This window comes from Cynoglossus semilaevis, chromosome 5 (assembly GCF_000523025.1).
Source record: "Cynoglossus semilaevis isolate Cse_v1.0 chromosome 5, Cse_v1.0, whole genome shotgun sequence".
NCBI classification, from domain to species: domain Eukaryota; kingdom Metazoa; phylum Chordata; class Actinopteri; order Pleuronectiformes; family Cynoglossidae; genus Cynoglossus; species Cynoglossus semilaevis.
The window spans coordinates 8,299,314-8,322,549 of record NC_024311.1 but is presented as its reverse complement, the minus strand read 5'-3'; the positions used below and the strand labels follow the sequence as shown (position 1 = coordinate 8,322,549).

Below are 23,236 nucleotides of genomic sequence, written 5' to 3'. Positions count from 1 at the left end.
AAAGGGAATCGATGACTGTGGCAGTGTCTGTGGGCTCTCGCTGTGTCGGGGTTATTACTCACATTCAACTTCGTCCCCAGTCGCTAACATTTATACTCCACACTCATCTATACCTGAGAAATATAACACACTTCGGAGCAATGTTAAGGTTTTCCATTGAATATGTTAAGTTCTGGATCTACGTAGACCGTGGCCCTGACTGTTTCTGCAGTACCCTGCACGGCAGCAAAATATACACTGGTTCTTAGATCAGCAAAACACATCATTAATAATGATTAATCCTGATTATTCCAAGCTAGCGAGGGAAACAGGCTACGTAGGCTAAACACACACACACACACACACACACACGATGGGAACACTGAAGAGACGTAGATGAAACACAAAACAGGAAACAATGTTAAAGACACTGCAGGAAACCAGACTTCAGTGGCACTGAAGAGACGTACACTGCAGGAAACCAGACTTCAGTGGCAGTTCTGGGTGTGACCATTCTCATTAGTCTGAGACACGACGAGTCGATTCAATTATTTATGAGCCGAGTTAGTTTAGAGTTGAGGAGGAAAGAGCTCCTGTTGTGGAAGTTAATCAGAAAAGATGCCTTCAGGGACAAATGGTAATTGTAGCAGTCGATTATAGAAGGGCTGCGGTGATAACATCCACTCTCTCTGAAACTGTTACTGTACGAACAAAAGGAGTTGGACGTGGACGTTAGCTGTGTAGCCAAACTCAGGAAACCTAGCAGTACCACTGGTGACTGTGGGGGCGGTGTTGAGCAGTACACCTCAAATCTGCCCTAGTGGACGCAGATATCCACCAGAGGGCAGTAGAGAGACAAATGCAGCTATTAACATTAATGTTATCATAGACCTTCATTGAAGTGCAAGGTTGGTAAAAATGGTCCACAGCCGCCGCTCCGTCAGGTGTCCTTTAACATGTCCTGGTCCTTCTGTTTCTCTGTCTCCTCCACAGCTGTGTCTTCAGAATGATAACACGGTGCGAGGCGGCGTCCAAGGACAGCAGCAGAGAGTATCCATCATGGAGGTGGAGGGAACAGCAGAGCCAGAGTACGTGGACCTGGACCAGGGCCTGACTCTAGCCTGCATCGCCTTCCTCTGCCTGCTGCTGATGGCCATGATTATACGCTGCGCCAAGGTGATCATGGATCCTTACAGCGCCATACCGACCTCCACCTGGGAGGAGCAGCACCTGGACGACTGACAGATAAACACACATCGGTACCGGGCACTGTTCAGTTCCTGTCACCCATACACAACAGTTTCAGTACCTGTAGTTTGTACCAGAACACGATGAAGCCCACATTAAGGATGAGCAGCAGACCAGCAGTTCCCTGGTTAGATCGCTGGTTTTCTCCCACAGTTCAACACATGAGAAACCAGATCATTGTTCAATCGAAGCTGATTGCAGGTGTGAATGTAGTGAATGTCTGTGACCATGTGACGGACTGGCAAACTTCCAGGATGTAGCCTGCCCCCACCTGGTGACCGCTGGGCCACGCCTTGAAATCCTGAGAAGGGTATGAGAGTAAATGGTTGGTGTAGGAACTGTTTTCAACTACATCTGAAAAAGGACCTTCCAACCCTGGAGGTAACAGTAGAAAAACTAACACTGACACACTTTTAAAAACTGGACATAGAAAAAAAGCACAACATTGAACTAAATACATTTGTTGAAACACATTTTACTGGTCAACGGTCTGTGTTCCCTATGGTACACGTAGACCAGGGGTGTCAAACTTATTTTGGTTAAGGGGCCACAGCCTGATCAGATGTTAAGTGGGAAAGAAGTAACACAATACAGAAGTACAAGTGTATTAGAAAACTCAATCATGAAGACGTTTTCTTTCTACTTTCAAAATTTGTCAAGCAGGCAGGATTGAGCCTCCTAGTGGGCCGGTTTTGGCCCACAGCCCATATGTTTGACACCCCTGATTTAGAGGATGTCGATCACTACGGACGATTACATCTAAGAGAGGTCACGTAATAAGGTCAAACTCTACCCACTTCTGCTCAACCCATCAATCAAAGGTCACAGGAACATTCAAACGGAGATCAACAATCAACCAGAAAATGTCAGAACTGGGTTGAAAGGTCAGATGAAAGACCAAGAGGAAGCTCCTATTTCAACCTGGACAGATCGGTGGCTGTGGACGTCAGTGTGGAGGTGCTACAAGGACAGTGGACCAATGGGAGACCTTCTGTATTTCAACTCTGGCATATTGTCAGTTCAATGAAGCCATCGATGGAGAGGGATGAAGTTAAGCACACTAACGCGTTTTTTTTGTTTGTTTGTATCTACGTACCTGAAGATGTCTCCAGCTCTGCCTTACATTCCTGTCGGACTGACGAACGCAGTCACCATCAGCAAGTGGACCCTAGTCTGGACGGACCACGCACTCCCTTTATGTCTTTACAAACTGGAGGTTAGGAAGTAACGAATGTACGAACGATTGGACGAATGTAAACAATGAAACGACCAAAATCTAAAGTTTGGGGAACATTAAGGTTTTTTTGTTCTGTATGTTGCCTGTTTATGCTATGAATTACTGCACAATCAATGTGGTACTGAAACGTGTTGGCCAATGATTTGTCCTATTTTGACATGTCAAACATTCAGTAGCTGAGCACAATTAGAACACCAGTCAAAGACAACGTGCACAAAAATGTCAGAAGTACAAATCAACTTCAACAGAACAATCCTAGAACCTTTCAAGCTGCAGTTTTTTTTTACAAACACAAAAGTACAGTATTTTTTTGTGTACTCGCTAATTCTGAATGCTAATACAACACTTCCTAAAACTGTGTTTCTATATATCGGACATTTAGACTGCAGAGTTGTCTATGTAGATGATATGGTTGGCACGGCATTGTGGGTAATGGGGTGAAGCGAAGTGTGCGCTGTCACACAGTGATGTCAACAAGCAGGACCTTCTCATCAACAGAATCTTTAATCTGAAAAAAAAATTCTGTTTTTAACAAAAAAAGTCTTTAAACTGACACCGTCGTCACATTAGACGACAGAACAATAAAACTTAGACAAAATAAATAGAGATAAATCCAACCAACGCAGCCTGATGAACAGAAAGTGATCAGAGCTTTTTCACCAATACTGATACAGGTACTGGTGCCTCCCTTCACTACAGTCAGAACTGTTGTCTTCTTGGACACATGTCTCACCACATTCTAAAACATCACCTCCACATATCTGCACCTGGTACATGAAGCGCTGCTGTACCATCGGCAACAACATTTACTGTACTGTACGGTAGAGTTCTTTGTGCGTGACGTAATCTCAGGGAGCAATTTTGAAGCAGCGGCTAACTGTGTTGAGCAATAAAAATGTCGATGGTCCAGACATCATGTGGACTGTAGCGTCATGGTACCATGGTGGTCTCTACTGGAACGTGCTTTTATACTGATATACTGATATCTAATCACAGGCGACATGTGGGGGGTTCATGGGCCACTTATGGGCCACGAGCCAAAGTCTGAGACCACTATGTTAGACTATGTAATACGTCAACTTGCAGTGCGTTCCAACTCTGCACTAATCACAGCCACAGAACTGGTCTCAGTTTTTTGATGAACGTCTGGGCCGCAGCCAACGGAATATCACAACCTAACAGAAGGTGGCGCTGCGATGCAGTCTTGGCTCCTCGGCCTCTCTCTGCCAGGGGCTGCTCCCACAACACCATAACCCTGACCATTAGTGAAGATGAGATGACTCTGTTGACCTGTGCTCCAAAAGTCCTCAGATCAAATTTGATCACATTTTTACAGCCAAGCAGAGGCTGATTGTGTTATTGTTAAATCAGTGCGATGCTACAATTTGATCACATTTTTAAAGCCAAACGGAGGCTGATTTTGTTATTGTTAAATCAGTGCGATGCTACATTTTAATCTAAACTTTAAATACACAAGTGTCACGTTCTATAATCCTTCCATTTGCTGGTTTTAATCTAAACTTCGAATACACAAAAGTTTCACGTTCTATAATCCTTCCATTTGCTGGAGCTCCCTGCAGTCGACGTTTAAATTACCTCAACTTTTCATAGAACAAAGTTTGACTTCAGTACTGGTGTTGGAGCAGTATCAGGAAGTGAATATATTTAGCACAGCCGCTGGCCAATCAGATCAACTCTGTCTGGTTTAACTCAACTCTCGAAAAGTCTCACGTGAACAACCCTGAATGCTTCGTTTCCATGACAACAGCAGCTGTTGTTACAGCTGAGGCCTGTTGTAGTCGGTCAGCTTCAGACAGCAGGCGTGTCCGACACCGAGGGCGGAGCTGCTCATGAGTACGTCCTCTGTGTACAGTATGTTTTTGCATCGCAAATCCTCGTCATTTGATTGACACGTGCATGTGATGAAGTGCCTACGCTAACAGGAACCCCCCGCGGGAGCCAAGTAGAATTACCTTTGAGGTAGTGGGAAGTACCGGTGTGTGATCGCAGGCTGCCTTCAGAATGTCAAGATGTTTCTCTTTGGTTTGACGTGGTTTGTTGATATTTTTATGTTAAAAAATTGTGCCTTTCTCAGTTGATAAAATCCACAAAGCTGAGAGTGAGAGAAAAATTGCCTTTTAAAGAATGTCGCCGCGGGCAACGGAACATTTGGAATGACTGCTAGAGCAAAGAAACCACCGACCGTGTTTGGAGTTTGTTTATTGATTTATTCATAAAATTCTTCACTTGTGCTTTGCCTAAACAATCGGTTCCTTCCTTAAGGTTCCTTCATTTTAGAGCTTTCAATAAAGCAGTTAAAAACTCTGTGTTGTCTTCTCCCTCATTTTTCTCAGTCTTTTGATGGAGGGGCGGGGCTAATGTGTTAGCACTGAAAAAGAGCTGCTAACAATAAATGTATGTCTTCAATTTTTATATTCAGAGTGCGACCTCCTCATGTGTCCCACGTTATCCAGCCTAATCATCATCCCTGTCCTTAATGTGAACTCTCACAGTCATATCTGTTCGTTTTTGTGAAAAGCTGAGGATGGGGAGGTGGGGGGGGGTGGTCCTACTGGAGGAAGAGGAACTAAGACACCGGTGCAGTAAACAGTCACTGAGCAGAACACGACAGCATCTGCTACTAAGTGATCAAACCCACTCTGCAGCTCTATATAGACCAGAGCAGCTCAGCTCCGACTGTGACACAGCTGTGTGCACTCACTGTGATGCATGTGCATCAGGATGAGGCATTTACAGAGAGTCAGGGCTGAATTAGTACTGAATGTGTGGAAAGACTTTTACTTTTATAAAATGACAAATCTCACATTGAAATTAAAGGTTGTAAATATATTTACATTTTCTATTGGGATTATTTATGTCCATGTCATATGGACATATATGGGGGGGGGGGCTGAGGGCACCTCTGACGTCAGTATATTAAAGAGTTCATTCTCAGTAGTACCTGTAGTTTCATGTTGGCAACAGTAATGAATAAATACAGCTGCTCTCCCATCAGTTTGGAGGTGTAATGGGGTGAAAGCCGAGGCCTGATGAAAATTCAGAGGTGATCTCCAGGGAAGGGTCTGGCAGCCTGCAGCCCAATTCCATCACCGTCTGCCTCACATAATAGGCTAAAGGGAGCAGAGCGGAGAGTCTCTGGTGGAGCTCAGGTCTGTAGGACGTTCGCTGCACATTCAACCCTCCACAGGCCTTTGAAGGTCATTTCCAGGGAACATACGTACAGCGTGCCGTCATAATGAGGCTGCCGGTCGACAGTGAGAATGTAAAACAGTGATTTAATTTGCTCTGCCTCCAGAATCACGGCTGCCACTCACCCCGTCTGTGAGCAGGCAGCCTGCCCTCTGCCCCTGCCCTGTTTCAAAGCAGAGGTCACCCTGGCTCTCATGCTCAGCATGTTTAGAAGGTCAAAGGGCACCAGGTACTGCACTCAGTATGCACATACTATGGCCACGGAACTGTTTGGATGTCAGCATAATAAGAAACAAACAAAGGTATTCATTAAAACTTTTTAGGAATGAATCTTTAGTTTGTCCTGAAGGGATTAAATGAGGCATCAGGCTTTGAAACAAATGTATTGTCATGTGTTAATATAATGTGATGGATGCCTGATAATATTTGACGACCAATATTTCAGCCTGATACTAGCATAATTATGTAATATCTGTGAGAATCGTTATTGGTTTGGGTTTCGCCAAATGATGTTTGCCCTTTAAATAGTTTTGGGGGGAAAAGGTTGTATGTGATAGTGAAAGCCACTAGATGGCAGCATTGCAGATCACTTTATTAATCTATTTTAATAATCTGGTTGTTAACCTGATTGTATGCAGCAACTCAATACAGTGGTTTGTACAGATAAATACATAAACATTACTACTTTGATGTGTTCTATATTTCATTTTGGTTGTATTTTCTTTGTAACTTCAGAGCCGACCATTAGTCACATGACACCAGGTCATTTCTGCTGCTGCTGTTCGATGACTGTTGTCAAAGCTTCAGTTCATCTCCCACTAAATCACCTTCTGTCCTTTTACGTTCCTTTTCCAGGACGTAGAGACGGTGAATCAAACACGGCTCTGATGGAAGTCACTGCTTCACATCAGTGGAGCTGCTCCACACTGATCAATTCTCAACTAAGGCTGAACAGTTTGGTAATCGTGGCTGTTGTCATCCAGCCACATTCCCTCACTGTGGAGGGAAAAACATCTGGACTCTGCGTGTAAATTAAAGCTTTGATCACTTGTCATCTACCGTTCGCCGCTGTTTCCATCATCACGGTTGGAAAGGTGAGGGTGAGGTCAAATGAGAACTGCATTTTTACTCACTTGAAACGAATGAGCATCACTGAAGGAAGTGTGAATTTTCATATCAAATGTTCTCCTACAGGACAGCAGTGAAATTACACAGGGTCTAGATTATTATTATTATTCACGCAGGAACACAGGTGGATATAACTTAGCTGGGTTTTCAATCAGAACCCAGCTTAAAATATATGTATACACAATTTATATAAATATATATAATGATGTATTAGTACTCATTTATATGTGTTTTACACATATTTATATTAGTATGTATTTGATATATCTCAATTAATCATGATTAATCGTTATTAATCCCCACTAATCAGATTACAAATGTAATTCTTTGACGTCTCTAATACACTAATATATAGAAGGGACGTCAAATGATTAGATTTCTAATCCCATTAATTGGGTTAATCAGGATTAATCTGATTAATTTAAATAAATCAGTTCCTTAATATGAAAAATTCTGTATTTTCCTGGAACATTCAGACCAACAACAACCGGTAGAGGTCAGTGTTTCTCAGTTGTAGATTTGAGACTAATCCAAATGACAGGATTATTAATCTGGACAAATGTCCATAAATTGTCCAACAGTCTGAGTGAAAATGTCTCTTCATAGAGTTGGTGTATTTCAGTCACGACTGTTCAGTCCAGGCAGTACGTGTTCAAAGACCTGACTCATCTGGTCGCTGCACTCCCACGACCTACAGAGGCTTTCAGCTCAGCTCCATCAACGCAGCTGATAAAACAGACTGGACTGTGTACATGTCGTGTACTTACAGTTCAGCCTTTTGTAAATGAACTGGGACGTCGATCAACTGCAAACAATTCTGGATTAACCAGAGACTTGATGTTGACGTATTACATTTGGATCAGGCAACAGATCGATGGGGAGAATAAATTACAGGGAGGTGGAGGAAGGTGCTGCACATGAGAACCAGGAGGAGTCAGCGTTTAGTGATGATAAGCTTCTGCTCACAGTGAACTGAACTTAGGCTCTGGAACCGATTAGTTCAGGAGCTTACGTTTTACCACTTCAATGCTTCAGCGGTGGTATGTAGGTTATTTTTTTTATCAATTTAAATCTGATAAAGTCAAACATAAGAAGACATTTTTATTAGGGATGTCCGATATCAACTTTTTGTCAATATCAGATATGCTGAAACACTTCATTTCTGATTCTGATCGGACTGAAGTTTTTTCACCCCCGCTGCCTTTTTTACAGTATCCACCATTCCACCGCTCACTCCCCCAGGATGTAAATCTACAGAAACAGCTTCTGTTTACTGTGCTGTGATTTAATAAAGAAAGGCCTGACATCCATAAAGGAGAAATAGTGTTTTGAAAAAAAAAACTGCTCTGTACTGCAGTGGCATTGCATCCATTTGTCCAGTGATGGATTTTCAGTGCAGCGTATGGGGAGATGACAGGGTCTGAAATGAAGTCCAGGAGTTCTGGAGAATCTGTGAATCCATAAAAGGTGACGATGTACCCGCTCCGAAAGAAATGATCATTGTTGGCAGAGAAACTTCTGCATCAGCTTCAAGAGGAAATGGATCTGATTTGGTTTTCTTACATAGAAAAAGATCTGCTATGACAGTAGAGCAGGAAGCTAAATTGGGGAAGTGGGAGGCGTACATGCTGGCACAGGCAGCCAGCAGGGGGCATAAAACTGCACAGAAGCTTAAAAATCGATCTGTTTCTAAAGACGATAATTAATAAGCATCACAAAGACAACTGTATCAAAAATGAATACATTTATTAGACATAGAATTTCAGTAACACTGATTCTGGTATAGCAGTAACACTGTGGTCGGGGGCTCCCCCTGCTGGATGAATGTTTCTCGACATCTCAGATGGATTGTCCAGGACTGTGTTGAGGACAACGACTTGACTGAAGTTTAGAAAGAACCACGTTCCACACGTTGTACAAGACACCGTCCAGATGAACAGTCATGACTGTTGGACATTCTTATGGACATTTGTCCAGATTAATAATCCCATCATCTGGATTGGACACAGATGAGAACCACTGACCTCTACCTGCTGATATTTCTCTTTCAGTTTCAGAAATATGGAGATTTGTTTTAGTTTGTTTACGATACTGATTAATCATGTTTCATCGTGACCCATGACGACAACGTGATTATTCACAGTTTTAACTGTTGTTCCATAAAGTACTGACAGCGTAAGTGTCCTACATCATGGTACCATTTACTCACAGAACTATTTCCATCTCCAGTCCCAGTGGCAGTCAGAAGAAATTACAACAGATTCCCATTTTGCCCCACCTGTTGGCCATGTGCTGTACTGTATGTGAGCTGCGTTTGCTGATGTTGACCTGTGGTTGTGTTACACGATGTCCTCACATGAGTTCCTGTGTCAGTGCTGCAGAGCCGGGAGGACGGAACCTGTGCAGCGTCCAAATCCCACTCTGTATCCATCTCCCTGACAGTAACCTGGACACATGATGTCATTGTACTTCCTGTCTGGACAAGTCATTGCTGTAATTATACGCACTAAGTTAGTCTTGGTCTTACCTGTCATAGTGACTTCATCTCCGTCCTTCAGGAATGTTCTGCTCTCTCCACCTCCAAGATCAATGTTCTTAGTTCCTCTCCATGACAGCTCCAGCATGGAGCCGAAGCTCTCCGGCTCCTGTAATACAGTATATATGTATTTCACATACATACATATATGAATGTGTGTCTAAATGTATATATATATATATATATTTTAAACATATATATATATATGTGTATAAATAAATAATTACATTTTTAAATATATATATGTTTATATATAAATAAATATATTTATTTGTATACATATATAAAGATGAATAACTTTTCACACAAAGTGTACAGACAGAGTACATTCACACACTCACTGGTCCACTGATGGTGCCTGACGCCAGCAGGTCTCCTGGTCTTAGGTTGCAGCCACTGACCGTGTGATGGGCGAGCTGCTGCTTCATGGTCCAGTACATGTACTGGTCAGGACGAGAGACATAATAAAAAAGATTTATGTGAACATCTCTGAGCGAGGACACTGGTGATGACACAGTGTAAAATAACACATCAGTTCAGTTTCCCTCCACGAGGGCAGAACAAGTCAAACTGCACATTTGAACTGCATTAACTCTGCTGCAACTCCAGCCCCTAGAGGGGGCTAAACCCTGAACCCTGACTTTCACCAGCAGTTAGAAATGAAGAAGACTCTTGGATGAAGAGGTGATAACAATCTCACATAAGACATGAAGATGGAGCTGACTCCGCCCACCTTCGTTGTTGAGTGAGAGACTGAATAGTTCACATTTTTACCTTAAAGTTGGACTTGCAGATATTTGCTGACTCGACCATGTTCTGACCTGAAACAAGAAGAAGAATTGGAGTGAAAACTTAAGTTTGTCGTTACAATAAACATGATGGTAAATTAAAGAACTACAAATTTGAGTCAACATTTTGAGAAATCTTTTTGTTTTTGTTTGAATCCCAAATGATCAGTGAAACCCTGTGATCAGTGCAGCTGTGGGAAGTACAGTTGGTTAAATATTAGACAACATGGTTGAAAGGGAGGAAGGGGCTGACACAGGGGTGAGGATGAACGTCCCCTCAGGACTAGAACAGGAGGAGTGATCCGCCCGTGGAGCTGTGGGAATGTTCATCCAGGTGTGATGTAAATACGTGCTGAAAAGTTCCAGCCAATCTGTAAGAGCGGTACCTTTGATGGACACGAAAAGGTTGATGTTGAAAGTATAAGGGTCGGGGTCCTGCAGGTAGGACAGAGGTTCTGGGTCCTGAAAAAAGACCACCAACAAAAGAATGTTTAGAAAAAAAAAAAAAACAGGACTGTTCACACAACTCACAGAAGACAATGACACAACAGCTGCTCTGTGATTAAACTCACACCAGGGGGCAGCTGTGGCTGAGTGGGTGGAGAGGGACATTTTTCAGTGGTGTCTCTTGGCTCTTGTTCTGTACCGTGTGTCACTGGGACACAAACTGCAGCTGAGCAGCTGTTATTAAACAGCAGATAAATGTATGGTCTATGGATGTGGTGAGTACCAGTGTAGTACTGTAGTATTATATGTCAAATATGTAGTATCATCAGTAGTTTGTACACTGACCGGAAGAAACAATGAAGTCGCACAACAACACCGTAATAACTGAACCATCGTCTTCGTCCATCCATTATCCAAACATCTATTTAACCACCAATAACCTGTCCGTCCATCATCCATTAACCACTGTCTTCCACCCACCACCATTTATCCATTACTTCATCATCCATCCATCCATCCATCCATCCATCCTCTGAAAGGGCCGTCGTCCTCCAGGTCATTTTATCATAAGAATTAAGAAGTAACCAACTGGACTGGAGAACCTGCAGCTACAGGGGTTGGGTCACTGCTGCCCCCTCCTGTCCACCACGCTCACATTCACACCAATGGTCAGAGTGAATAATTAACCTCATCGTCAATGTTTTTGGTCAAAGTCTCTACTTTATTCCATATATGGGCTCGGTCCTACATGCTGGACATGGGCCAGATGTGGACTACAAACTAACCTGGACGGGGTTAGACTCAGCAAAGGGTAACAGAGCCTCCATAGGGACCACCCAGGGGGAGATGGTGGTTCCAAAGTTCTTTCCGAGGAAGGGACCCAGAGGAACGTATTCCCAGGACTGGATGTCCCTGGCTGGGTAATGACACACACATTACAGCACAGGGGTCAGAGCAGGTGATCATGACACTGTGTGTTTATTGATCTCATCACTGATGTTTGATTCTCGCTGATTCATTAAAACAATCAGTTATTAAATACATTTGTTTTTAAAATAATTCTAATGTTAATGAATCGGCTGCTGTGCTCCTTCTTCTTCTTCTTTTCCTGAATACTGTGTTCACAGTTACGAGTGTAGACTTTGTGGAAGTGCAGAACACTCTCGCACTTTTCTCTTTCACAGGCCATAAAGCAGTAATGGCTGATGTACTTTATACACAGAGGGCTAATGTGGTTCCTGCCAGAGGCCTAATAAAAGACAAGAAAATTCCCTGGTCTTGATTTGTCCTCACTGCAGACACTGGGCCTCGGAACTGGATGGTTCCACCAGAAATACAGTAACTAAACTAAAATGAATTCAGATTTTGATGTTTAAAGTTCATCTAATTCAGTTCCCAAAGCTGAAATGCTGTGAGCACAACAGTCACATTTTTGACTAAATGAGATTAAAATTGTGATTTTAATGAAGAATTTGTGATATATATTTGATAAACAGTCGCATTAGCATCACCAGGTCCATAGCAACCAGTTAGCTTAGTCATGTCCAGTGAGCAGATAGATACAAAAAATAATCATTTTAAACCTTTAACAGCCTGAATGCCCATTTAAGTGGAGACAACACACAGACCGGTCTGAACCGGTTTTAATTTGTAAAACTATAAACTTTATGAGATGATTTTTTTTTTGTTTCTTCTAAAACTAGAAATGTCTTCCCTGGTCTCTGTCAAGGTAATAAAACAATTCATCTGGGGGCCCGTGGCAGATAAATTATGCTGCGGGGGTAATGCGGTGCTCAGAGGCTCTTACCACTCCAGTCGTTCATCAGTACCATGCCAAAGATGTGTTCATGGGCCTTGTGGATGGGAATGGGTTCCCCGAGGCGATTCCCTCCTCCAACAAAGAAGGCCTGCCATGTCGGAGCACGCATGTAAAAGAACAACAGATGAATGTCAGATGAATCACAGTCGACTGAGGATCATGAAGACTGGCACCAGGCAAAACACCTTTAATAAAATATGAGCTCAATTTATTATAAAATTATCTATAAATAAAAAGACTCATCACCATCTCCAGCTCGATGTCCAACTGCTTACAAGGCCCAAAGATGGGGGGTTTGGCTGTGGGAGAGTGGGGGGACAGGGAGAAGAGAAGAGGATGGAAAACTGTGAAGAAAATGTTTCTTAAAATAAAAACCATATTCAGCTACTATATATGGATTTAATGCTGAAAAGAAATCATTTTAAAGGTTTTTCATCAAAACTACATGATACAAAACTAAAAGATTAACAATGACACCTAGTGGCAAAAATGTCACAAGTGAATTCAAGAGATTTAACATAAATATGCGAAGGGTAACAGGCTGGAGAGCAGGGTTGTCACCAACCCAGTACCACAGGGATCCAGATCTACTTATTGGGCACCCCTGCAGTACCAGTATTTTATTTGTGTGTTGCCAATATCGAGTGACAGTACCAATACTTCATTAGGCTGGATTTCCATAAATATAGGTGTGTGTCTTTTCATTTTAAACGTCCACACTACTGCAGAAGGTTAAACATTTCTGGTCCACACCTGGTTGGCCAAGCAGTAAAATACTAAACTGTTACCATCAAATACACAATGTGTATTTTTCTTTTGATCTGGTTAAGTGTCTCACTCTGGTCAGGTCTCATCTGTCCTGAGGGACGGTGAAGAGGAGTCCCAGAGACCACCACAGAGGACGCTCTGCCGTGATATCCAACTGGAAGACGCAGCCTGTGGACAGAATCACAAAGGTTCTCAAACTATGGTGCAAGAACCACTGATGGTACGTGGGCTCCCTCTAGTAGAAATCTGATTCCCATTTGGATTAATGAGAAGAAGAAGAAGAAGATCCACAGACACTGAGCCCAAATCACTTAGAACAACACCTGACGTGATGTGTCAGTACTAAGTAATACTATATGTCTGTGTCTGTACTGATTACTACCATAATTGCAGTACGGCCGAGTACGGAGCTTTTTACAACTCGTTCAGACTGGACCGTACCAGTTTGGCATCAGAGCGTTCTCCTTCCCCCGGAACATGATGCCAACGTTAGTGGCATGATCTCTGGACGAGTAGAAGTCTGTGTAATCTCCTGTAGGGGGAGGGAGGGAGCGAGGGAGGGAGTGAGGGAGGGAGAGAGGGAAGACATTTAAGGAGAGAGATAGTTTAGTGTACTCACGTCAGCTCAAAGGAAACATAAGTGGATAAACAGCGCCCCACTGTGCCATGTGTACCTATGTGCAGGTTTTTTTGACATTTAGCATTTGATGTAAAATAAATAAGTTACTAGAACATGTTTTCATTTATTATCTATTATCTGATTTTTTTTTTAAATGACACTGAGAATTTTATGGGTTTTTAAAACATTTTCTTTAATGGATGAAACATCTCTGGTCAAACTCTGGTGTCCAAGTCTAGAGAAGAGACATCGCTCTGAGGACATCTGTTGCAGTACAACTGTTGAACTGCTATTGATGCGTCTCATGTGGACAGGACGGAAGCTAAGACAGAGGAAACAAAGTCAAGTCTCACCAATGTCTGCAGGAAGGTGCATGGACGCTGCACTCTGGTGGACAAAGGCTCTGCAGGAAGAAAAAGACCTGACATCAACATAACGACTTCCTGCTGTGACAGAAAAAAACCACCCTCTAATGATCAGACTGAACTTTCCTTTACTGATAGATGGATAAGACGGATGGATGGATGGATGGATAGTCAATAATTAGTTATTATCAGCAGGGACTGACCTGGTCCTCAGGCTGACATCGTCTCTCAGTGTGCCCTCATTAGCTGACAGTAACACCTGCAGCGTCCTCCTGGCCTCCCTCCACGCCTCATATCCCAGAGCCATGAAGGGGTTCAGTGTGGGCTGGTGGAGAGAGAGAAAAAACTGAAATTCATTGACCAGATCCTGTGTTCTTCCCACAACAGCTGCTCCACCTTCAATACACTCTAATAACAACAGGTTTTTCCTCTTGGTTCTGTGGATGAAGTGCAACAGCTCAGATCATTTCGAGTGCATTTTATTTTTTAAAAAATAAAATCTCATCTTCCCAGTGAAACAACAAAGGATGTATGTACTAGGGATGTCAGACCCGGTTTTAGCATAATTATGAAATATCTGTAAGAATCGTTATCGTTTTTTCCTCCGATAATGAAAACACCAAAACTAGTGTCTTAGTTTGGCCAAATGATGTGAGCTCTAAATATAATTTTGGGGAAAAACATATGTATATGAAAGTGAGAGTCACTAGATGGCAGCAGCAGAGCAGTTCATTTTATTAATCTGGCAAGGCAGAAAATAATTGAAAATCACTGCTTTAACCCATCACCTTAGTGAGCAGGAATCATTTAACTCCTTCACCACCAGGCCACCACTGCCCCACTATATCAGCATCGGAAATTGGAAACACTGACACCTACTGTACCTGCTGATGTTTGTCTTTCTGATCCAGCCATTAATAAAACTATGATGTTTGTGTTAGTGTCAATTGAACTGACATGGAGGGATGACCTGGGTCATTGTAAAACAAACCTGGTCAAAGACATGTTGATGTCTGGACAGTATGGGTCCCTGAAAGAGGGACTTGATCACGCTTAGGTCCAGAATCTGGTCTCCAATGGCAACACCGATTCGATGTTTCGTCTGTGGAACACAAAAAATAGAGACTGATGAAATACAGTGCATATATATACATACACACACATATATATATGCTTTTGTGTTTGTCTGCGACTTAAAGGTTGGAGCTCATAAATGGTGGTTTGCTGGTTTGAATCCTGGATCTAGCAGGACTGTGGTTTGTACATCAAGCTCCTCAAACTGCTCTTGTGTGTCTGGTGTTAATCAGTAGAATGTCTGACTGGTGGGTTTGAGGTACAGAATGAGCTCCCTCTTGAGGCCTTAATTGAGTACTGAAAAAAGTAAAGTTTGCTCTATGGAAGGTCAAAAAATCCTAAACCAGATGTTAAGATTTCAAACAGTGTCTGTTTTTTTTTCTCCCAGGCATCTCTGTGGGATGGACAGCTTTTATCATTTTGTGTTGAAGTCTCCCAGGCATCTATGTGGTATGGACAGCTTTTATCATTTTGTGTTGAGCTGCTTTGACAGATAAAAATAAATAATTTTAAAATTAGACCAGAAATTTATTTTCTTTTTTTAACCAAACTCGAGTGAAACAAAGTTATAATACAGGTTGTGACCTGGTGTCAAAGGTCATTCTCCAGAATTCTACACAGAAGTAATTCTCTGATTGAAACACCACCGAAGAAGAAGAGAGCAGACAGAGACATGAGGGATATATAACTTTGTGTTTCGGGAAGTTAATCACATTAACAAGTTGATTAATAAATAGTTTGTCTGAGAACTTTTTGACTTTGAAAGCAGACAGAGACATGAGAGAGAAATAACTTTGTGTTTCGGGAAGTTAATTACATAAACAAGTTGATTAATAAATAGTTGTTTTTAAGTTTGTCTGAGAACTTTTTGACTTTGGTTGTTTATTATGTTAGAGACTCCAGTATATATATACATAATTTTTATAATATAAAACAACTCTTCAACTTCTCTTATCATGATGAAGACAAACAAATACTGATCTGAGCTCCTTGGTAGCTTCTGTATGAGCAGATCTTTACTCTCTCTTTTGACAAATATTCACAAATTGTGCAGGACGACAGAAATCCAATTATAAAATTAGTTCATTAAATCCAACTTACATTGTCGGCTGTAGAGAAGATTCCATAGGGCAGGTTGTGGAAGGAGAAATCAGAAGAAGGCTCTACTTTTATGAAGGACATCTTTCTGCTCAGTTTCTCGGTTATGAAGCAGCAGCAGCAGCAGCACATTCACCAGCACCAGCAGCAGTAAACTCTTCCAGATGTTCAACTTTGGACAGGCCCGCCTCTCACTGCAGGTCCAATCACACGCAGCCTTTGGTATCCGCCCTAGTCCAGCCTACTGAGCACACCAGGCCATGGAGTGACTAAGCAAAAATAAACTTCAGAAGTACTGAGGGAAAATTTAAAAATTAATATATAACAAATATATGTTTTATATATATGTATATATACTGTATATATATTTTACAACACGTCAGGTACATCACACTGAAAAATAATTTCCTCAAATCTATTTCTCCAAATAATTTTATTTAACCAAGACAAAGTATGACATTTTTAAATTTAAAGTTAAGTTGACATACTTATTTTTTAATAATTTAATCCCCTACTATTTTAATTACACCTTTATCATATCCCCTTAAATACATCTATACACTTAACCTGTGTTTAAATATATTTAAATACATTGCATTTGTTATGAGATTTTTAAAATCCATTGAATTAAATGTAAATACTGAATCACTCGAGAATAAAAATCTGACATTGTATATGATAGTCACTAGATGGCAGCATTGCAGCTAATTTTATCAATCTATTTTAATAATCAGGAGATTGTATGCAGAATGCTGGTGTCAGCAACTCATACAGTGGGTTGTACAGATACATACTGTAGATAAATATTACCAGGTGCTCAATAGGATTTCAAATTGGGTGGGGGGAATGGTGAAAAAACTTCTGTCCCCTGGGGGGACAACACATCACCTATATATATAAACATATATATATATATATATATACACACACACACGTATGCAATACATATAAAATAAAACATTATGAATGTAACCACAATTGTTCTTTGATAGTCATACTTACCTCGGCAGCGTCCTCCATGGTACTTTTAAAAGTGGCTGAGCGTAGACTTAATATGTTATTGTAAAAAAATAAAAATTAAACAAAACATAAAATAAATGGTGTTGTGAAAATATGCAACAAAATAATTGTTGGTGTTAATTAATTATATGAGTTAATACAATAATAATGTGTTGCCAGCCCTAAGAAATATAATATTCATAATATAACAATATTGTATTAATAATAACAAATATATATAATTTGGAATTTGACAACTCTGTATTAGCAGGATATGGTAGGACTTACATGCTCCCATTGCTGTAAAGAAGACATTAGAAATATATAAATGATTATTTACACAAATAAGGTGTAACTGATCTAATTTCACATAATAGTGGCACATCTGTTTCCTTACCTTGTTTTTATCGTTTGTTTTTTAGTACAGCTCTAAAACAGATTGCTTAAAACAAAAATAAAAACAAGTGTTATTTAAATAAATCTTAATAAAAAAGAAGTAAAACTGTATCAGCAATTACCAAATGGCATTAACCCTTTCTACTTAAACAAAACATACCTAAATGACGACCTTGGTACCTTTATTTGTATAGCTCTAAACAGACTAACATCGGTACGGCTTCTTTTTTTATAGTTAATTTGCATGTGACGCAGGGGTTTTATCCGTTAAGATAAAATCTAATCAATAGTTTTCCATGAGTATGTGTTTTATTGTTTTTCCAGCCCACTCACAAGTAAAATATTAACTTCTCAAAAGTTGTAATAAAATAAAGGCGGGACCCAGTATCTATATATTTCCACAGCCTTAACACGTCTTCAACACGAGTGTCGTTTGACTTCGGTTTTGAATCGAGGTAAGACTCGTCAGAGCCAAAATGGCGGCTGGTGCAGCTTTGCGAGCTGCAAAACAAACTCTGAGAAAAGAAATAAAGCAGCGAGTCGCAGCGCTGAGTGACGAGGAGAAAACACGACAGTCCATGGTCGTTTCACGCAAGGTATGACGATACCAGATTATAAAATTTAAATACACCGAGAAGGCTCGTGGTTTTGCTATCAACCACCAGTACAAACACTAGTTTCCTCATGTTGACACGACACCACATAATTTAACGACACGATATAATTTACCCGCTGTAATTATGCTTTAGGTTAACTTCCCAACGTTACAAAACGTGACGTTTGTTGTATTCTGCTATAATTTATTTATAGCCCTTCAAGTTTATGTTTTGTATAAAACACACACGGGCATTTTTTGTACCTCTTCTAAAGTGCTTTGTTGCCCCTAAGAACGTATGCACATTGCAGAAAATTAAAAGGCTTAAAACAGCAAATTGTGAAAACATTGCTGTATCTAAAACTTTAAATGCAACATTTTAGGTATGGTCAGTTATTTTAAGTTATGAGAAGATGTTGTGGGGGTTCAGAAAAGGATTTGTGAATCAAATAAATAACTGAGAAAAAAATATTGTGTTACAGCACCTTATCCCTTAGTCCAGTAAATTCAACTACACCTGAATGGCATCAAACCAAAGTCTAGTGTTGTACAACCGTGAAAGGTTGCAAACATAACAGGGCCACAAATGTAAACATAAGCATCTGACCCTATTGTCTTCATTTACCAGTTGTTCCAACATCCCAAGTATGTGTCCAGTCAGAGGGTTGCAGTGTTTCTCAGCATGAATGATGAAGTTCATACAGGGGAGATCATTAAAGACATGTTCAAAAGAGGCAAAAGCTGCTTCATCCCAAGGTACGAGCGCAGCAACAGCCATATGGACATGCTGCAGCTCAGCAGTGTCCAGGACATGGAGTCGCTGCCCTTGACCTCCTGGAACATCCGACAACCTGCCGATGATGACCAGAGCCGAGAGGAGGCTCTGGCTGCAGGTACACACACAGAAACACACACACAGTCTTTTAGCTGTGTTTACTGAGCAGGGTCAACACATGCTAATGTACCAGTGTTAGCACTGAAATTAACCGCAGGAAGAACGTGCACAGCCATTAATAGTTGTGACACTGACTTCACTTGAAGAAAAATAATAAATGTTTTAAGAAGCACATGAGTCACGCATACAAAAATGTAGTGAAACTACCAGCTCCATGTGACTATATTTAACCTGCAGTGGGCAACGCAACTGCTGCTCCTTTTACATGAAGGGATTTGTTTCTAGTTAAGACAAACCACGTCAACAAGGCTTTGGATGGAAAAGCAAAACTGCACCAAACAGGGTTGAGGAGATGTACACAACAAACATCTTCACCTGTAACTATGAGGTGAAAAGTGAAATTTAATTATTATTACTATTGCTGAAGTACCACGTTTTTATCAGCAGATGGAGCTGTTGCTCTTAGTATTTATCCACCATGAGAAGCACAACAGATTTTGTCATTCACGCCTATACAGCTGGATCATTCTTATTAAAACTGTCAAATGACTATTATCTATTATATTAAAACACCCAGAGCTGTTTATAATACTGTAATGTCTGAATAAAAGCTGGGTTTTTATGAACTTGGACATACTCAAATACTGTGGAGAAATCAGCCCTGTATGTGTGTTTTTGAAGTAAATTTCCAGTACAAATCAGCCCTGTATGTGTGTGTGTTTTTGAAGTAAATTTCCAGTACTGTTAGGTTGTGTTACCAACTAAATTTTCTACACCCACTATTTTTGATAAACTGATAATTGATAAAGTAATTATTTTCTCCATGAATGTGGTACAGTATGGTCAGTATTACAGTATGCATCTGTCTGCTGCTGTTACTCAGGAGGTCTGGACTTGATCCTAATGCCGGGACTGGGCTTTGACAAAGCAGGGAATCGTTTGGGTCGAGGGAGGGGCTATTACGACACTTATTTGGAGCGCTGTATCAGACACCCCAAAGGAAAGCCCTACACCATTGCTCTGTCCTTTAAAGAGCAGCTGTGTCAGGAAATTCCCACCGATGACAACGATGTGCTCATCGATGAAGTCCTGTATGAAGGTGACCTGTGACCGATGACCACAATGGATGGATTTGTCTCTTGGCTAGCAATGTGTCCTTTTTGGAATTATTCTGATTCTTGTGTAACAAAAAACAGCCACAACTGCGATGACTATTGTACATTACATATTCATATGTGCCATCATGTGACTACAGAACATCACAGCCAGGTTTCAAGTTTGTACTGTGTCAGTTGTAACTTCCACTGTAAAGTGAATGAACTGTGAAATAACTTACAACAAATGAACTACAGCATGAAACATGCTTGTAAAGATGCTCAGAAGGAAACAAAACAAGAAGATTGGAAATTAGTGGGGAGACTATAATAAATTTGCACTAAAACTAGTAAAAACTTGAACTGTTTTTATGAAGCTATCTGAAAAGAAAAAATAGACTTGAATTATTTTCACTTTTTTTCCATCATTGCATTTTAAGCATGTTGAGCAACTGAAAGAAAACACTACGTATGAAGGAGAATTAAGCATGAAAAGTTAAGGCTAAACTAAAAAAAAAAATCTTAAGAATAATTGACAATAAATCTCAACGTGAAATTAATTTAACTTCAATGCTAAGGATGTAACAATGCATTTATTAAATATTGATACAAATGCATGAACATTTGCATCGGTTGAAATAAAACATGAATCACACTTCAAAGGGAAAAGAGTACCATGACACTTCACACTCTAGTACGGTAGGTGGCGCTCTCTATCTCTGCCAAGAAACACATGCACATTAATTATTGTCATGACAACAACCTGGTCTCCTTGTCTACTATTTTGTATCCTTTTCCTCTCTTCTTGACAGTTTTCACCTCTCAGGTTCCTGTGTCCTAGAACCGATCCAAACCTGATACTGATGACGGTATTCTTCTTCATGACAAATAAAATCTAACTCTTCAGAACTACTTTTGCATCTAACACTGATGATGAAGTTGTTCTTTCAACCGTGCTGTAACATCTTGTGTCACTTCTTAGATAACAGTAGTGATTAGTAATACTTTGTCTTTCATGTACTGTATGTACTGGTATACCCAACATGTATCAGACAGGTTTAGCTCTAACACTCTGGATCTGGTATCAGTCTCACTGTTGACTCAACCTGCAGAGTCATCATGCATGTGTTTCAGCTCATGAGGCACATAATGACTTTATGAATATTGATGAAACACTGCAGATTAGGTTAATGCCTCATTTTCCAATAACACCACCTGGGACTAAAACCTGCCATGAGTCTGGTCTGGGACAGCAGCCATGTCCTCAGTACACACTCTTCTGTCAGGACAGATCATGTCTGAAGGTGTTTCAAAGGAAGCCTGCTTTGGGTTTCACAATTCTCATATAATGTATGAGATATTCTTATGTGCATCAATAACAAATGTATTTCATATATATTACATTATTATATTAAATACATATTCAGGTTGTCAAATGACCATCATTCGTAATCTGATTATGGCTGCCAAATGACCATCATTCGTAATCTGATTAGTCACATGGCAGCTGATAGATTTATTACAATTGATCAAGACCAGTCAACATTCCTAAATGCCACAAAAAAAAAATCATTTTTTTAAGGTGCAACGGAAAGACAAATATCAATAGGTAGATGTCAGTGTTTCACCCCTGTTTTTATCTGTGACTAATATAAATTATTAATATGAAGAATAGTCAAGAAATATGTACAAAAGTGAAAATGTATCTTCATAAAGTTGGTGGGATTGAGTTCTAGAGTTTATTTCTAAACTTCAGTCCAGTTGTTGTCCATAATAATAATAATCAGTCTACAGCCCTGACCAATCCATTAGACAGTTGCGTCAGTCGTAAACTTAACACACTGCTGACGGCATGAGTCAATAAAAATAACTAGATGTCACGTGCTGCCAGGACTTGGAGGCGCAGAGGGAAAGCTGGCCTTGTTGGGTTTCCTCCCCCAGAGTTTCAGGGGACAGATGCTGTAGAGTGTCAGAGCCAGGAAGCAGAAAAACCTCAATCAAAAATGGCTGCAGACTGTTAGCACTGTAGTCTGGTCAGGGTTGAATTTAAAGAGAAAACACTACAACCTTTCAAGAGTCAAAACCACACTCTGAGGCTCAAACTAAAAATCGTATCCATTTTTACAAATGGTGAGTGTGAGGACATTAAAACAGAGTCAACATGATGTCGGTGCTGTTGCGGCTGCTGAGGGCGAGATAATCTCAGTTGGATGCTGTGATTTCATTAACACTCTCTCTTCTTGAACCCCATCGTTCTTCCTTCCCCCCCGAGGAGTGGCATCTCACCCATCAGGTCCTGCCTCACTTCCATTCGGCCCAGTTCATTAAACCAGTTATTACATCCACATCCATGCTCTCCAGCTTTATCTTCTTAAATGAGGAATAGTAAATGCTTAACAGACACTTCCCAGACTCAACAGACACTGCACTCACAACAGCTATGGTTTGTTGGGACATTGCACTGACTACTGGTTGTGTCAATGGTTAAACTCAACAGACACTGCACTCACAACAGACATGGTTTGTTAGGACATTGCACTGACTACTGGTTGTGTCAAAAGAGTAGATTTTTGTCTAATCTCTACCATATCCAGGATATGTCTACAGCTCAAGTCTTCTGATTCTTGTCCCTAACCATAACCAGGATATGTCTACAGCTCAAGTCTTCATCAACATTCTAACCAAGGACTCTGGTTAGAATTATTTAGGTGCACATACAGTTTATTTGTATGAATATACAGAGAATATCCATCTGTTATCTTTTACATTAACCCGATCTTCTGATAAAACTGGGTTTCATTGCCCTTGTGGTCTGCTCGTCCCAGAAAAAAAAAAAAACTGTATTTATTCATGGGAAGGCAATAAAAAGAAAAAACTAACATACACTCACATGGCTGCACACTCAGTTACACACACTGTAATCATGTGAGCCACGGTGAGT

At 40.6% G+C, this 23,236-nt stretch overlaps 4 protein-coding genes across 14 annotated transcripts in view; 2 read left to right on the top strand and 2 right to left on the bottom strand.

Annotated features, from left to right (window-relative positions):
• Window positions 1-461: 461 nt before the first annotated feature.
• On the top strand, window positions 462-2,163 carry ctxnd1 (cortexin domain containing 1). The gene has a single exon (XM_025055844.1). It carries the CDS (start codon window positions 898-900, stop codon window positions 1,219-1,221), a length of 324 nt encoding a protein of 107 aa, XP_024911612.1. The 5' UTR covers window positions 462-897; the 3' UTR covers window positions 1,222-2,163.
• Window positions 2,164-8,531: 6,368 nt separating this feature from the next.
• fah (fumarylacetoacetate hydrolase (fumarylacetoacetase)) lies at window positions 8,532-16,541 on the bottom strand. Its single transcript, XM_025055531.1, has 14 exons — window positions 16,320-16,541; window positions 15,136-15,246; window positions 14,348-14,469; window positions 14,133-14,182; window positions 13,602-13,692; window positions 13,231-13,328; window positions 12,639-12,691; window positions 12,381-12,480; window positions 11,359-11,489; window positions 10,513-10,588; window positions 10,113-10,159; window positions 9,680-9,781; window positions 9,330-9,447; window positions 8,532-9,248 (listed from the first exon to the last, which is right to left on the bottom strand). The coding sequence occupies exons 1-14, from the start codon at window positions 16,446-16,448 to the stop codon at window positions 9,172-9,174; spliced, it is 1,305 nt and encodes a 434-aa protein (XP_024911299.1). The 5' UTR covers window positions 16,449-16,541; the 3' UTR covers window positions 8,532-9,171.
• Window positions 16,419-23,236, bottom strand: part of minar1 (membrane integral NOTCH2 associated receptor 1) — a 33,354-nt gene continuing 26,536 nt past the window's right edge. The window contains exons 9-12 of one of the 11 annotated variants that reach the window (XM_025055526.1): window positions 17,713-17,757; window positions 17,604-17,615; window positions 17,319-17,364; window positions 16,419-16,585 (exon numbers count right to left, since the gene is read on the bottom strand). The gene's annotated coding sequence lies outside the window, so the exon portion shown is untranslated. Of the gene's footprint in view, window positions 16,612-17,318; window positions 17,758-23,236 lie in introns of all 11 variants that reach the window. The other 10 variants (XM_025055529.1, XM_025055523.1, XM_025055521.1 and 7 more) reach the window with 10 other exon arrangements.
• Window positions 18,041-20,946, top strand: mthfs (5,10-methenyltetrahydrofolate synthetase (5-formyltetrahydrofolate cyclo-ligase)). The gene is made up of 3 exons (XM_008310293.3): window positions 18,041-18,307; window positions 18,935-19,199; window positions 20,085-20,946. The coding sequence occupies exons 1-3, from the start codon at window positions 18,188-18,190 to the stop codon at window positions 20,309-20,311; spliced, it is 612 nt and encodes a 203-aa protein (XP_008308515.1). The 5' UTR covers window positions 18,041-18,187; the 3' UTR covers window positions 20,312-20,946.

What these genes read in the sequence shown, in the direction of transcription:
- ctxnd1 (XM_025055844.1), top strand. Translation starts at nt 898, where the DNA reads ATGGTCCACAGCCGCCGCTCCGTCAGGTGTCCTTTAACATGTCCTGGT.
- fah (XM_025055531.1), bottom strand. Translation starts at nt 16,448, where the DNA reads ATGTGCTGCTGCTGCTGCTGCTTCATAACCGAGAAACTGAGCAGAAAG. An exon ending in AACGCTCTGATGCCAAACTG is followed by an intron (nt 13,329 to 13,601) that starts GTACGGTCCAGT and finishes TTCTGTCCACAG; the next exon opens with GCTGCGTCTTCCAGTTGGAT. An exon ending in CCTTTTCGTGTCCATCAAAG is followed by an intron (nt 10,160 to 10,512) that starts GTACCGCTCTTA and finishes TTCTTGTTTCAG; the next exon opens with GTCAGAACATGGTCGAGTCA.
- mthfs (XM_008310293.3), top strand. Translation starts at nt 18,188, where the DNA reads ATGGCGGCTGGTGCAGCTTTGCGAGCTGCAAAACAAACTCTGAGAAAA. An exon ending in CCATGGTCGTTTCACGCAAG is followed by an intron (nt 18,308 to 18,934) that starts GTATGACGATAC and finishes TTCATTTACCAG; the next exon opens with TTGTTCCAACATCCCAAGTA. An exon ending in AGAGGAGGCTCTGGCTGCAG is followed by an intron (nt 19,200 to 20,084) that starts GTACACACACAG and finishes GCTGTTACTCAG; the next exon opens with GAGGTCTGGACTTGATCCTA.